This window comes from Tauraco erythrolophus, chromosome 12 (genome assembly GCF_009769465.1).
Source record: "Tauraco erythrolophus isolate bTauEry1 chromosome 12, bTauEry1.pri, whole genome shotgun sequence".
NCBI classification, from domain to species: domain Eukaryota; kingdom Metazoa; phylum Chordata; class Aves; order Musophagiformes; family Musophagidae; genus Tauraco; species Tauraco erythrolophus.
The window spans coordinates 24,138,269-24,151,482 of NC_141476.1; the positions used below are offsets into that span (position 1 = coordinate 24,138,269).

Consider the following 13,214-nt stretch of genomic DNA (forward strand, 5'->3'; position numbering starts at 1 on the left):
CATACAAATATGTCTTATTCTATGCACTAAGTCCTGTTAATTAGCTGAGATATTTTAAAAAATTCTTAAAATACTTATGAAACATTATTTACAAATTATATAAATAAATCCTAGGTCACTTTTAAATTAACCAATACAACAAAAAGTCACCTTTTGTACTGCGTGTACTAAAAATGCTCTTGTTTATTGATCATAACCCAGTTTGCAGTATAAAACGTTTGTTCACTTACATCAAAACGGGTTCAAACAGAAGGAAGGAACATACTGGTGTCAAAAGGAAAAAAATCCCAATATTATAAACGCTTAAAACCAATGAGGCTTCTTAATGTCTTTTCTGCAGAGTTTGCAGTCATTTACAGAAGTCCCTTTTACAGTATTTGTCTTGTGAACAGGTCATCTCAAAATAGCAGAGACATAGTTTTAGCAGAGGGAAAATACTCAGTACATGGCTCACACGTCACAGAGACCTTTTACCAGGAGGGGAAGGACGGAGAACGGAATGTCAGCGGCCAGCACAAGCCTTTACACATTTAACTTAAAAGGCAGCATTTAGAGAACTAATCACAGACTATACACATCCTGCAACTGAACAGCAATCAAAAGGACTGGAAAATATACATTTAGGAAAACAAGAGACTGATGGTTTTCCCATTACCTTTGTGAAATTAATGCTTTTCTCCCTGTCTTTGATTTAAAACCAGCATCGACACCACTGACAGCTACAACTACCTTTTCCTTTAACATAATATATGCCAAGTAACTACGTATGTGGGAAATGTACAATAAAGGAGAGAAACCACTGAATTTCCTATGCAGACACATGAAAAATATAAAGCCATACAGATTCCAAAGTGCATGAATACCAAATTCAAGTGATGGTTTATAGCATGTAGGGAAAGAAACTAAATGGGACTTGCTCTACGGGTTGCCCAGCCCTCAGCTATATCTTCAGTTTCCCCTTTGGCTGCTTTGGTGAGAATTTCCATCCATTTCATCTGCAGTTCTTCATCTTCTGCACTGAATATAGAGTTTGCTGGGACTGGCAAAGCTTAAAAACATGCTTCGCTTCAAACTTCTCACCAGAACCTGGTAAACTGACTTTCGTATCCAGGCAGAGGAATGGGACGGGGCTCCGTCCATCCTAAAGGAGAAAGAAAACAGACTTGAAAATTTCAGCAACAACGGGCACCAGAAATGCAGCAGGGGTTACTGTGTGGGGAGGGAAGACCTTCCTCTCGATGACATAACGACACGCTGGTTTCCAACAGCTTAAAAACTCGCTTCGAAGCAGGTGAGAGGCGACGGGAGACGCGTCACCTTACGTGCCAGTCGCGGTCGGCGGGCACGGGCTCGGGCTGGGCAGCCACACCGTGCCCTGCTGCGTGCCACCGACCAGCCCCGCGGCCGCCGGCCCTGCCCGTGCGCCCGATGGCAACCAAGGGCACGAAGGCGGTCCCACCGCGCGCCTGCACTCAACGTCTCCTTTGGGGCCGTGGCTTAGAGAAGAGAAGAGGCCACACCGACTGCTTGGCGCCGCACGACAAAAGGCAACGACTCGTTGGTGCTTTATGCTTATTTAGCAGATTCCCCTCCCAGTGAGAACAGGGATGCAGCGTGGCCACAGCTGGGGATGCGCACGGGATTTCACATCACTTACGCGTGATGTCCTTTACAAAAGCACCTTGGCGTTAGGTGCCCGCGATCGGATCCAGCTGAGGATGGTGCGGTGTAGCCCCTTTCCGATCTCAACGGGACATTTGTAAGGTTGGTTTAAAGGAGACAAATAAGCAGATCTGGACACTGAGAGACACAAAGACAACTAGCAGGGAAGATATTTTGCCATAAAAGAGAAATTCAGATTTCTAAATCAGTGAATCTTCTCAGAAGGTCTTGGGTTATTTATGACGTCTTTCAGAGCTGTCAAGGGAAGGTGAAGCTCAGATTCTTGAACATCCTTCACAGGCCAGATTAACTCTCAGATCTAAGGAGCGATGCAGTCATATCTTGAGCATCAACCAACTCCTCCACCAAGCTCTCAGGAAAGGCGTACTTGGCAAAGGAGGGCGTGCCAGGACCAAGCAACTCATTTCAACTGATGCCAGCAAAGCATTTTCAAGGTGGGTCCCCAAACTGAAGTCTAAACCACCCAAGCATCAAGCATCTGTAAGAAGCCATTGCCTCCCTGGAGCAGCTACTTGTGCAGCAGACTGCTCAAGTTCAATGCCTCATACCAAAGTTAACAGGGCATCCCACAGAGAGGTGGCAAAGTCATTCTTTTGTCACCCCATTCTGAATTGCAGATGACACAGTAAATCTGGAACGGGACAAAGCTCTGAGAACAATGGCAAAAAAAAAAAAAATCTATTTTTCTAATACTAGACTAATTCAAGTTTCAGAAACTGCTCACATCAATGCAAACACATACATGAACTACAGGGGCAAAAAATACAGTCAAAAATGCATCTGCACGTTTTATTAAATCAATACAGGCCTCCTGATTTATTAATCTACAACTTGTTATGGTTATGCAAAAATGCCAGAGTCCATCTGCTTGAAGACCAAGCACTCTTCAAGGAGATTTATGCCAAACTTTGGGTCAAACACTGACGAATTCAGATCCTACTTGAGTGCAAGTCACTGTGTTAACAAGCAGCACACAGTTTCCAGACTCGGACACCGCAGTCACGTCTGTGTAACAGGGAGGTCTTGCACATGCAGGAGTTTGAACTGGCATGGACAGAGTAGCTCCAGACCTGCACGGGTGGCACTGCTAAAGCAAGCAAATATGGACTGAGGAACACAAAATGCACAAGAGCACATGCAAGCTCAACCATGCCTGCTTTGCTGAAGTCGTTTGAGAAAATAGACACTGAGGCTGTCACACATAAAATTGGAAGTCGCCCATGACAATGAAAAATGGTATCGTTTGGAGCCAAGAGGCGCAGCGTAGGAGCAAACCGATGTTGGAATTGTACATGTTGCACCTACCCAACGCGTGCAGACAGGCAAATTAAGCAGACTGCCTTTGGTCTTGCTTTCTCCCTTTTCTTAGTGTGATGCCTTTGACACTTTCTCTGTACCTGCCTGATCCAAAAGGAAGGGATTTAAATTATCTCTGAAAAGCTGCCACTACTGACAGACAAAACACGAAGCACTCAGCCTCGAGTCACACCACATCCCCAATCCAGATCTCTCTGCGGCACCACTGAGCATCTCTGCATTTCCTCCACCACTGAGCCCTTCCCCTCCTACCTGGCGTCCAACAACCCAGCGGCTGTTCTGCACCCGTGAGGGATTTGGACCCTACACCGAGCACTAAGTAGGATTTACAGGCCTTACAGAGAGAAAAATGCCATATTCCATTTTTAAGAGCCTACTGGATTTGACTGGTTGAATTGATTTTTTTTTTTTTGCAATATTTCTGTATGCAACATACTAAGGTTGCAGGATATTTCATCAGACCAAACCACCTAGAGCTGAGAAGAGCTTCGCTTTTGAGTTGATTTCATCATTTTCCTGAGACAGTGAGTGACACACAAAAACGCCGTGGCCGTGTAACGCTGTCAGCAATCGCACGCATTGCGCACTCATCCTGACTCCAAGCAGCGTAGTACTAACGTGTTGTTTACCTAAGCAATACAGCAGCAGTTATTTACTGCTCTCTACAGCCATTAAAGCACCCAAGGTTCAAGATTTGGGAACGGATGGCTCAACTTCACCGTACAGGCAGCTCTGTCTCAAACAACCCCTCCAACAGGTTGTCCCTCCAGCACCACACGTCTCTGCAGCCTATAAGCTTTCCTACACAAATACACACAACTACCCACTGATGGGCCACTGTCCTTTTCCTGTGCTGCTTTTGCATAAGGTTAGAAAATCCCTCTGTTTTTCCACCCCAAATCTACTCTCTACCCGCTCACGATCTAATCCCAACCTTGCACAAATCCATGAGTAACTCCCGTGACACGACGACGCACTGAGAGGCAAAGCTCTGCAGGAAGATGGAAAAGAACGGGCAGAGTTTCGTGCAGGGCCAATTAAAGTCTCACCTAAGGTCAAGAAACAAGCCACAAAAATACTTGTCTAGACTCTGAGCTCAACTTCAACTCAGCTACTCTCTTATTTTCTAGGAGTAAATCACATCTGCACAATGAGCAAAAGATTTTTCTTCGGAATTTATAAAGCAAAATCTTCTCTTGGATCAAACCCGATAATTAGCACACACACTACTCCTGCTATACTAGATTTATGCTCTGTATTTCTCTAAAATTCATTACTTCTCCAGCTAGCTGGACTTCCTAATCCTGCGTTTCTCAATCACATGTAAGTTAACCTCGGAGCTCTGGGGATAGCTGCACATTTACAAGGCCAACGGGGGGCAGAAGCTCCTCATGCAGCCTTTGGAAAGACACTTTAATTCCTATAAAACTGCTGATCCTTAAGCTTGAGGTGGATTTGCTTATAAGCAAACTCTGACAGTTCCACCCAGCCATGGCGAACGGCTGCCCAAGTTCCGCCGCAGTTCCAGGGCAGAGGAAAACTGGCACCATTTGCACACCGAAACAAGCTGGGAGTTCTGTCCTCAGGCACAACGCCCTCTGCAAGGGTTAAACCGTGAACGCTCAGGGGATTAATTCCTTCTCCTGCAACAAGAATCTAAAGCAAAACGAGCAGCTTTCTTGGTGTTTTAAAGCCTGTGAGTCGTATTTCCATCTGCCTTCACATCCCTTCTTTGGAGCGCGGGCCAGGGGTGCGAGGACAAATGCTGTCAAAGCTTTTACTGTCTCAGAAGCTCCAGATTGAACTGGCTTACTCCTTCCCAAGAGGCAGCTATTCTTTCTGTTCTTTTAAAATAATCCCCTCACTTTCCAACTCCTCCAGTCATGCTTCACTTGGTCTGTGTTTCAAAGACCTTTAATACCATTGTGGGCAATATTATCCCCAAAAGGCACCTCTTTTTTGAGGCACTGAAATGCCTCTTTACAGGCCTAAAGAGGTTTGTGAGATGCATCAAGGTGGTTGTAGAAAACAAAACAATGCCTGGGAGAACAACACTCAGCATGTGAGTGGTTCCCAACCGATTCCAGACGCTCAGCCACCAGGAAAGAAGCTCTGGAAGAGACTTTTCCTCAGAAGCCTAGTGTATACTATGTAAACTAGAACTAACAAGGACATTGGGTTAATATCAAGGGATGGAATTTGCTTCATAATTTTTTCTTTCAGTTGGATGCAAATTGATTAAGTACAAGAGTGGAATGGTAGGCCCTTGAAGAGGGGATCATTTTTGTTGTTTACAGTCTCAGCCTGCATCTGGTGATTCCTGACAGTAAATCCTGGCTTGGTTACTGAATGTAAGATAGATCACCTTGTCCTGTATGCTTTCTTGCCTCTTTACTGGGAGATTTATCTCACACCTGAAATAGTTGAGGACACCAACACTAAATTTAACTGTCATAAAATCGACAATCAGTGTCAAAGGCACCCTTTTCCTCTAAAAAATAGAACCTTACTAATAATATCAACAGAGTCTCAAGAGCAAATTTGGCAGGACATGGAGCAACGAATGCAGCATCTGGAGCACAGAAGCTCCTCCAGCTTCCAAGCCTGGTTTTGCACAACTGTCTGGAGGGGCCTGGAGAACTGAGTGTCATTCTGCTGTGCGCTGGTTTATGTCCCACGCGTTGTTACTCGTGCTGTCCGGAGACAATCGGTTGGGCACTAGGAGAAATTCTCTGTCTAGGTCGTACCATGTAAGAGGTGTTGCTCCCTCTCAATCCTCATTCCAGTCATGTCCTTAGATGATACCTGCTGCTTCTGGGTGAGGAAGGCCAAGAATTCAGACCTCTCTCCTCTATGCCCACTCTCCTTGCCCAGGCTCGCCTGCGCGAGGCACCTCTGGCTTGGTTTGCTCAGGACACAGGGCTGGCACTGGCCCTCTGCTGGGGCACGGCTTCCACATCAGCTGGAAGGTTTCGCAGCGAAGCCATTCGCACTGCTCTGCTTTTTAAAGCTTTTCTTTCCCTTTCCGAGACTGACTCCAGACAGATCAAGGACTGGTTTTGTTGCATTTGTTTCAGCACTCTGTCTGAGGCCGTTTGCTTTCTCAACTGGCAATTTCAGCCATGCCTTTCCTGGTGGACAGGGGAAGCCAGGCAGCTCGCTGCCCTGGCATGGACTGGAAGCTCACCCAGTGCGGCGTTGGAATCCCAGATGAAGCCAAGAGGGCTCTGCCTGCAGCTCCAGATGCAAGCTGTCAGCCACCTGAGCACTGTGCTCAAAGCATTACACACACCTGTTCAAAACCAGAGATGTTCTTGCTGACAAGAAAACGAACACCCGTCTAAGGACAACGGTGCACTTCTTGTTGAACATTGCTATGGGGTCAGATTTACTTTGAATAGCTTTATAAAATCATGAGTAATGTTTAGTCCCCAGAGGGCTCCTAGCTACAGCCACACAAACTGATGCTAATCAAAAGCAAACTCTTCCTACCACTAGAATTATAGCAGGGTAATGGTAGGCTGAATTTGGACCCATTTCTTCTTCCATCCCAACAACAAGATAAAACAAAGCTATATCCTGGGCTGCACCCAAAGCAGCGTGGGCAGCAGGGCGAGGGAGGGGATTCTGCCCCTCTGCTCTGCTCTCGGGAGACCCCCCTGCAGTGCTGCCTTCAGCTCTGGGGGTCCCCAACATCAGAAAGATATGGAGCTGCTGGAGCGGGTCCAGAGGAGGCCATGGAGATGATCCAAGGGCTGAAGCACCTCTGCTGTGGAGACAGGCTGAGAGAGTTGGGGCTGTTCAGCCTGGAGAAGAGAAGGCTCCAGGGTGATCTTATTGCAGCCTTCCAGTACTTAAAGGGGGCCTACAGGAAGCTGGAGAGGGGCTGTGGAGAAGTGACAGGACAAGGGGCAATGGCTTTAAACTGAAAGAGGGCAGATTTCAATTAGATATAAGGAAGAAATTCTTCCCTCTGAGGGTGATGAGGCACTGGCACAGGTTTGCCCAGAGAAGCTGTGGCTGCCCCATCCCTGGCAGTGTTCAAGGCCAGGTTGGGATGGGGCTTTGGGCAACCTGGTGTAGTGGAGGGTGTCCCTGCCCATGGCAGGGGGGTTGGAACTGGATGATCTTTGTGGTCCCTTCCAACCCAAACCATTCTGTGATTCTGTGATAAATGTGTCAAACACCAAATACCAAATAGGATGCAGAGGATCTCATTTTTCTGTATCTTCAGCACTAAGGAAGCACAACTGATATTTCTATTTTAGATATTCTGTCTTGGATATGGCTATTTCTACCACTTGACTTTCTTCACACACAAATGCTGGTTAGCTTCAACGCACACTTGCTTACCACAGAAATTATTTCAAGTAAAGATAAAATCCCATGATGCTATGACAAGGAGCTTTACCAAACACAGTCCATTTTCAGGCTCAAGAACACTGACGTTTCCACAAATTCCTCCACCCTCTCAACCCAGAACTAGGTTTAAAAGAAAAGCTTGAACCAGCAATTGCAATATTCAGACTGCTTCACAGCTCTATACATTTTAACAGAAAAGTGCTTTTCCCTAATGACAGGGTATTAAAACCTTTGAACATACTCTGAAACCTCTAAAAAACCCCAAATATAACAAAATTATCCTTGTTTTGTCTTTTTTTTTTGTTAAAAAATGGAAAATAAAGCTATGAGCTTAACATTTGCTCACAACCATATCAGCAGTAATTATAGATAATAAGGAAATCTGAAATCTCTGAGGCTTTGTGATATATTCAGAATAACAAGTTCATTTTTGTTGTTGAAACCAAGCCAATTCCTTTGACCTATTTATCAGCTTGATATATTTAAAACTCTTGCTTTTTTTTTTTTTTTTTTTCTCCTCTATGTTAAACTTCAGGAATATCATTTTACCTGGCTACTTCCTTGCAGATATAGAACAAGAGGTTCAGTCTTGGGGATGGTCACCCACATTTTGTACCAAGTCTTCCCTTTTTCAAGGAACTGGAGGTAGCTGCTGAAGAGGCTGTTTTCAGCTGCTAAGATGCTCTGCTTCTGGATGAAGGACAAGAAAAAATAAAAAAAAAAAAAGAGCTGTTTCCATTGACGCTTACATGGACAAAATACTTGGAATTATAAAATATACTTAATTTAAGGTGTCCAGAGTCAAATAATACTGTGGGCAAATGCTGGATAGCCCATAACTGAACAAAGTTTAATCATTATTATATACCCCCAAGAAACAGCATAATTCCATGTAATAGAGGCAGATGCTGAAATGTTGTTCCCAGCGGCCATGAAGTTAAATTCCACCTCCACCAAGTCAACTGAGAATGGTAATTAAGATGATGCAACTAGTTTCCTGCTTAGCAAAGCAGGCTGGGAGATGATTTCGAATTAATGCAAAAGTTGTACTAGCAGACACTCTTGTGCATGGATGCAGAGAGATGTGAGCCAAATCAGAGAGCATTAGGGGGAAAAAAAGATTTAAAGAAATTTTTGTCTTCTGTAGAAAGCAAAGAAAAACAAAATTCCTCTTTGCATTAGACTTTGCACAGAAGTCTCCTGGGGATTCTGGCATCTGCTAATAATGTTTGTAAAGTGGCAATCTCCTCAGCTGCTATTAAGCTTGTTAAGAAAGCTTAATGTAAATAGGAGGGAAAGAAAAGCCTGGCTCTGATCTTCCTTTTTTATACACCTACTTTCTTGCATTTTACCTGATCCTTTGAAGATTTAGCAGAAGGCTAGAAGCCTGAGTATGAGGGGAAAATGACTCTTTTCCTTGGGTTTTTACAGCTTTCTGCTGTAATCTGCTTTCGAAAGTAAAGTCCCAGGTCCCGTTTCACTGGTTTGCTTTTTTGGCTTTTGAGATTAACAGAGCTCTGGGCTGGGTCAGTGCAGGTTTTCACTTTACTGGCCAACAGCTCTGCTGAAACAGAGCTAGAAAGCTTATCCTGAGGTACCACAGCCTATACGGATGCACATGAAGCGCTCATCATCTGTAGGCATAGCTGTAGTGAACATCTGAAGCCTTGATGGTATCAAGCTCTGGATCCAGCACCTTCTCTGAGCTCTGCAGACGTGGTGGTTCAGGAAGGGCAACGTGCCTTTGTAGCTTTACCCCACTTCGTAGTTTTGAGGTTCTGGTCGTGTTTGGGCACGAAGCTGACGAAGCACCTGAGCAGCAGAGTTCACTCTGGGACACTGCACTGGTGTAATTTTACCTGTATAGGTCCAGTTTTGGGCCCCTCGCTTTAAGAGAGAGATTGAGCTCCTGGAGCGGGTCCAGAGAAGGGCGACTAAACTGGTCAAGGGGCTGGAAAATAAAACTTATGGGGAGCGGCTGAGGGAGTTGGGGCTGTTTAGCCTGGAGAAGAGGAGGCTGAGGGGAGACCTGATTACGGCCTATAAATACTTGAGAAGGGATGGTGGGAGGTGGGGGAAGGGCTCTTTACATTAGTGATGGGTGATAGAACAAGAGGAAATGGGCATAAGCTTAGTCAGGGGAGATTCAGGTTGGATGTTAGGAAGTATTTCTTCTCTGAAAGGGTTGTCAGCCACTGGAATAGGCTGCCCAGGGAGGTGGTTGAGTCCCCATCCCTGGATGTGTTTAAGAATAGGGTGGATGATCTACTTAGGGATATGGTTTAATGGGGATTAGGGACGGTTGGACTCAATGATCTCTAAGGTCTTTTCCAACCTAGAAATCTATGAATCTATGAATCTATGAATTAGTAGCCTGGAAACAATATGACATGCTGGGAAGCAGAGCGGGTCAGGGTCTAGGAAGACCATTGAGGAAGCACTTATTACAGAAGCTCTGGATATGCCCTGGCAGGTTTTATGTTCCTTGCTCAGAGTCTAGCTTTTTCCATGTAGTGCGATTCTGATAAGTATAACGAGGCTGTAAGGCAGTCTGATGGCTCTGAGGGGTGGCTTCCAGAAAGATGTTTTTCAAGGTAACATGTTCTTCAGTACAGGCTGCAACTGTTCCCTAATTTTCCATGCAGTGCTCAAAGCAGGACGGCGAAGGTCAGCATATCAGGGGGCAGGATGATTTGCAATGGAAGTTAAGTTCTCAGTGCGTCAGTGGCTCTTTCAAGACTCTGCTGTCCCTGGGGGTGCACTTTCAATTGAGATGAATGTCCTCTTTTACACACAGAGTGACTTCTGACTCTATTTCACAGGTAAAATATATATAAATCTTCAAGGTGGCCCATGAAAAGCGTGGCACATAATGGTACTCACAGCTCTGCCCACAGTCTAAAAAAAGCATCGGTAAGAGAAGGTTCAATTGCTGTGGGTGAGGACAAACAAATCAGTTTGCCAATACTTTTCTGTTCTTGCAAAAAAATAAGGGCAGGACGTGCCGCTATCATGGTGTAAAGCTCGGTGACAGCTGTGGCAATCGTGAAGCAGTTGTTTACACGGTGTAATTTGTGCAAGTAATGTCTTGGAGAACAGAGTCTGTGTACAGCAGGTTTGAGAAAGTTTCAATGAATCCTGATAGTCTTTCAGAAGGATGCCATGCTTTTGCATGATCAACTAAGGAGAATTTGTTTCAACGATATTTGACAGGATGTGAAATAAGGAGTACAAAAGTATCTTCTATATGGAGTTAAAAACGACAAAACAAGTATTTTTTTGCCAAGTTTTGCCAATAGCTATTGTGCACAATTCAAGATTGGAAATGCACCATAATAAAAATAAGCCAGAAGTTTCTCCTCTTTTTTCATGAGTTTGAAAGCTGACCCGCGTGCAGCCCCGTATGACCAGCATCCTCCCACGAACGCTCACCATTTACAAACAGCATCCAGGCTGCACGCGTGTTCAACACCAGTTACAGCCCAGAGGATCAAATATCATGGTGGGGGAAAAAAATAACCAAATAATTTTATTTGTTTAAATAAAATCCATTAAAAAAACCCAACCAAAAAACTCAGAGAGGGCTGCTAGCACCCAGAGTCTCTCAGCTAAGTACTGTACCTCTGCAGCCAGTCTGTTCTTCGGTTCTCCAACTGCTTCCACCCCCGGGCTGCAGGGGCTTGCTGGCAACTGCAGAAAACACTCCTTGCACACGCGATTGTGACGGCTGTTATCTGCCAGCGGTTTGAACTCGGAGCACTTGGCACAGATCACCTGTGTCAGAAAGATGGTGCTTCATTAGCCATCATTAAAACATAACCCTTCTCCAGAGAAAGTGACTTGCAGAATGGTTGTTATTAGAGTAAAATCCGGAAAACTAATGTAAGCCTAAGACAGAGCGATCGATGTAATATTTACTTTATTTACTGCCATTAATAATTAATGTTTTTGCGATCCCATGCTGTGTACCAACATATCTAATTAAAGAAAACACATGCCTTTTGGGAAACACTTTATGATTAACACCAGGCAAGTTTGCTTTTCTTTTCTTACAAGCCTTATGAGTCCAAAAGGACTTTGGTAGACAAAGCAATTAGTGCTTTTTAATGACATCAATCATAAAACAGTCAAGGAAGGACTGATTTCCAGTTAAAGGTGGCTGATGCCTCCTCATCAATTCGGCGGTTCAGCCCGAGAGAACTGAGGAATCCAAAATCTCTGACCATTTCAAGAATATAGTCCTGTACATTATCCATAAAACTACTTGTCTGATGCCAAACTAACAACTTTGGATTCCCTTCCTCAGCTGCCCAGTGCACACGATGACACAGTGGTCCCAGTGCTTGTGAAGAGGGATGGATCTGCAGCTCTGGAATCTGTTTTCACACTTAAAATCTGACTCCACCACTCACTGTACACAACTGCTCCAGGGAGAGCAACTGTCCCTGGGGTGCCAGGCAGGGGCAGTCAGTCGGATTCGACATCCATTCTGAATTTACTGCACAAAAATACATCACAAAGGCCCCTAAGGTACAAGTATATGTTGCTATATGCTCCACTGCAAGATGTTAATGACTATATGAAGGTAATTGCCTTAATTCAGCAAGTGTTAAGTGAAGCATCATTCTGCCAAGTTATACAAACAAAAGAAATCAGCATTTTTAGAAACGTGATAGTCTTTCCTTGAGACGAATTAACTTCTTTAATTTGAATCACAAACCATTGCATAACCAACAACTGTTTAACAATAAATTATTAATAACATAATTCTTGTTATCTCTCTGTCCATGGGGTAAAGCTACTATTCATTTCTTTAATAATACTGAGCTTTGCAATGGAACATTTTAGACCTCCAGAAATGTATTTCATTATTTTAGTAATTATTAATCAAAACGAACCCAGAAGGTTAAAAAAATCTCAATTCTGGTGCAAAAGTGTCTCCTCCGCAGTAATTTTATTTCAATTGATGTGACTGAGGTTTCTTCAAACATCTTAACTATACATTTAGGTCTCTCTTCAGCTGCAAATTTATCTCCACTTCAAATGAGTATCAGTATTTAAATAACATTATCCTGTGCTGGCTACATTAGGAACCCTGAACCGTGAAACTCAAGTCCGAGAAGGCAGGTTTCAAGTCCTGTTACAGAAATCAATCTCATCTCGGCCACGGCTGCGACTTTCAGAAAAACCCCTGAGAATTCGGCTGTCAGTGAACGGCACAGGGGAAGGGTGGCCAAGTGCCTTCAGTAACCTGGCCTTGAATTTCCAGGACTGCTTTTTTGGGACTTTTCAAGCAGGAGGAAAAAACACTTTGGCACGAGCAACTCTAGACGACTCCGCTTTAGGGAAAAGAACTCATCCATCTTTAATATGTATGCTCAGCTGTTCCTTCCAGAACGAGCTGCTGTGAGAAGCACGACTGTCAGAAGGCCATTCTCCTTCTGCAAACACAATATAGGGGACAACCCCCTTCCCAGAAACATGCACATTCCCAGAGAAGGCACTATTTTTCTTTTACCCACTGAGATGCTGCCTTTAAAACGGCACAAACTACATCCCTTGCACCAGAGTTCTGCTCTTTCTCCCGATTCTCAGGAGGTGAAGCAAGTGGAAAGATCTGCTCTGTCAATGACACGTCATGAACCAGAACCCCTTTTAGTTCCTGCACTGAAAAAATAAAAGACTCTTCTCAACAGTCCCTGCAGAAGCAGCTGGCAGGCTGAGGGCGTGCTGATACTTACTGCCCCGCACTGCTTACAGTGGTGCCGCCTTTTGGTGATGGAGTTGAAGCTTTCGCTGCAGCTCTTGCAAGCCTGTTTCTCCTTGTCTCGCTTGGATTTGGAAGATTTCCT

The 13,214-nt window shown here is 44.5% G+C and overlaps 1 protein-coding gene across 1 annotated transcript in view; it reads right to left on the minus strand.

The window, feature by feature from the left end:
- Positions 1–749: 749 nt before the first annotated feature.
- FGD3 (FYVE, RhoGEF and PH domain containing 3) overlaps positions 750–13,214 on the minus strand; it is a 59,339-nt gene continuing 46,874 nt past the window's right edge. The window contains 7 exon segments of the mRNA XM_086619292.1: positions 750–1,021; positions 1,024–1,099; positions 1,101–1,141; positions 5,748–5,814; positions 7,912–8,052; positions 10,984–11,136; positions 13,104–13,212. Of these exon segments, the coding sequence (XP_086475418.1) occupies positions 903–1,021; positions 1,024–1,099; positions 1,101–1,141; positions 5,748–5,814; positions 7,912–8,052; positions 10,984–11,136; positions 13,104–13,212 (706 nt within the window). The 3' untranslated portion in view covers positions 750–902.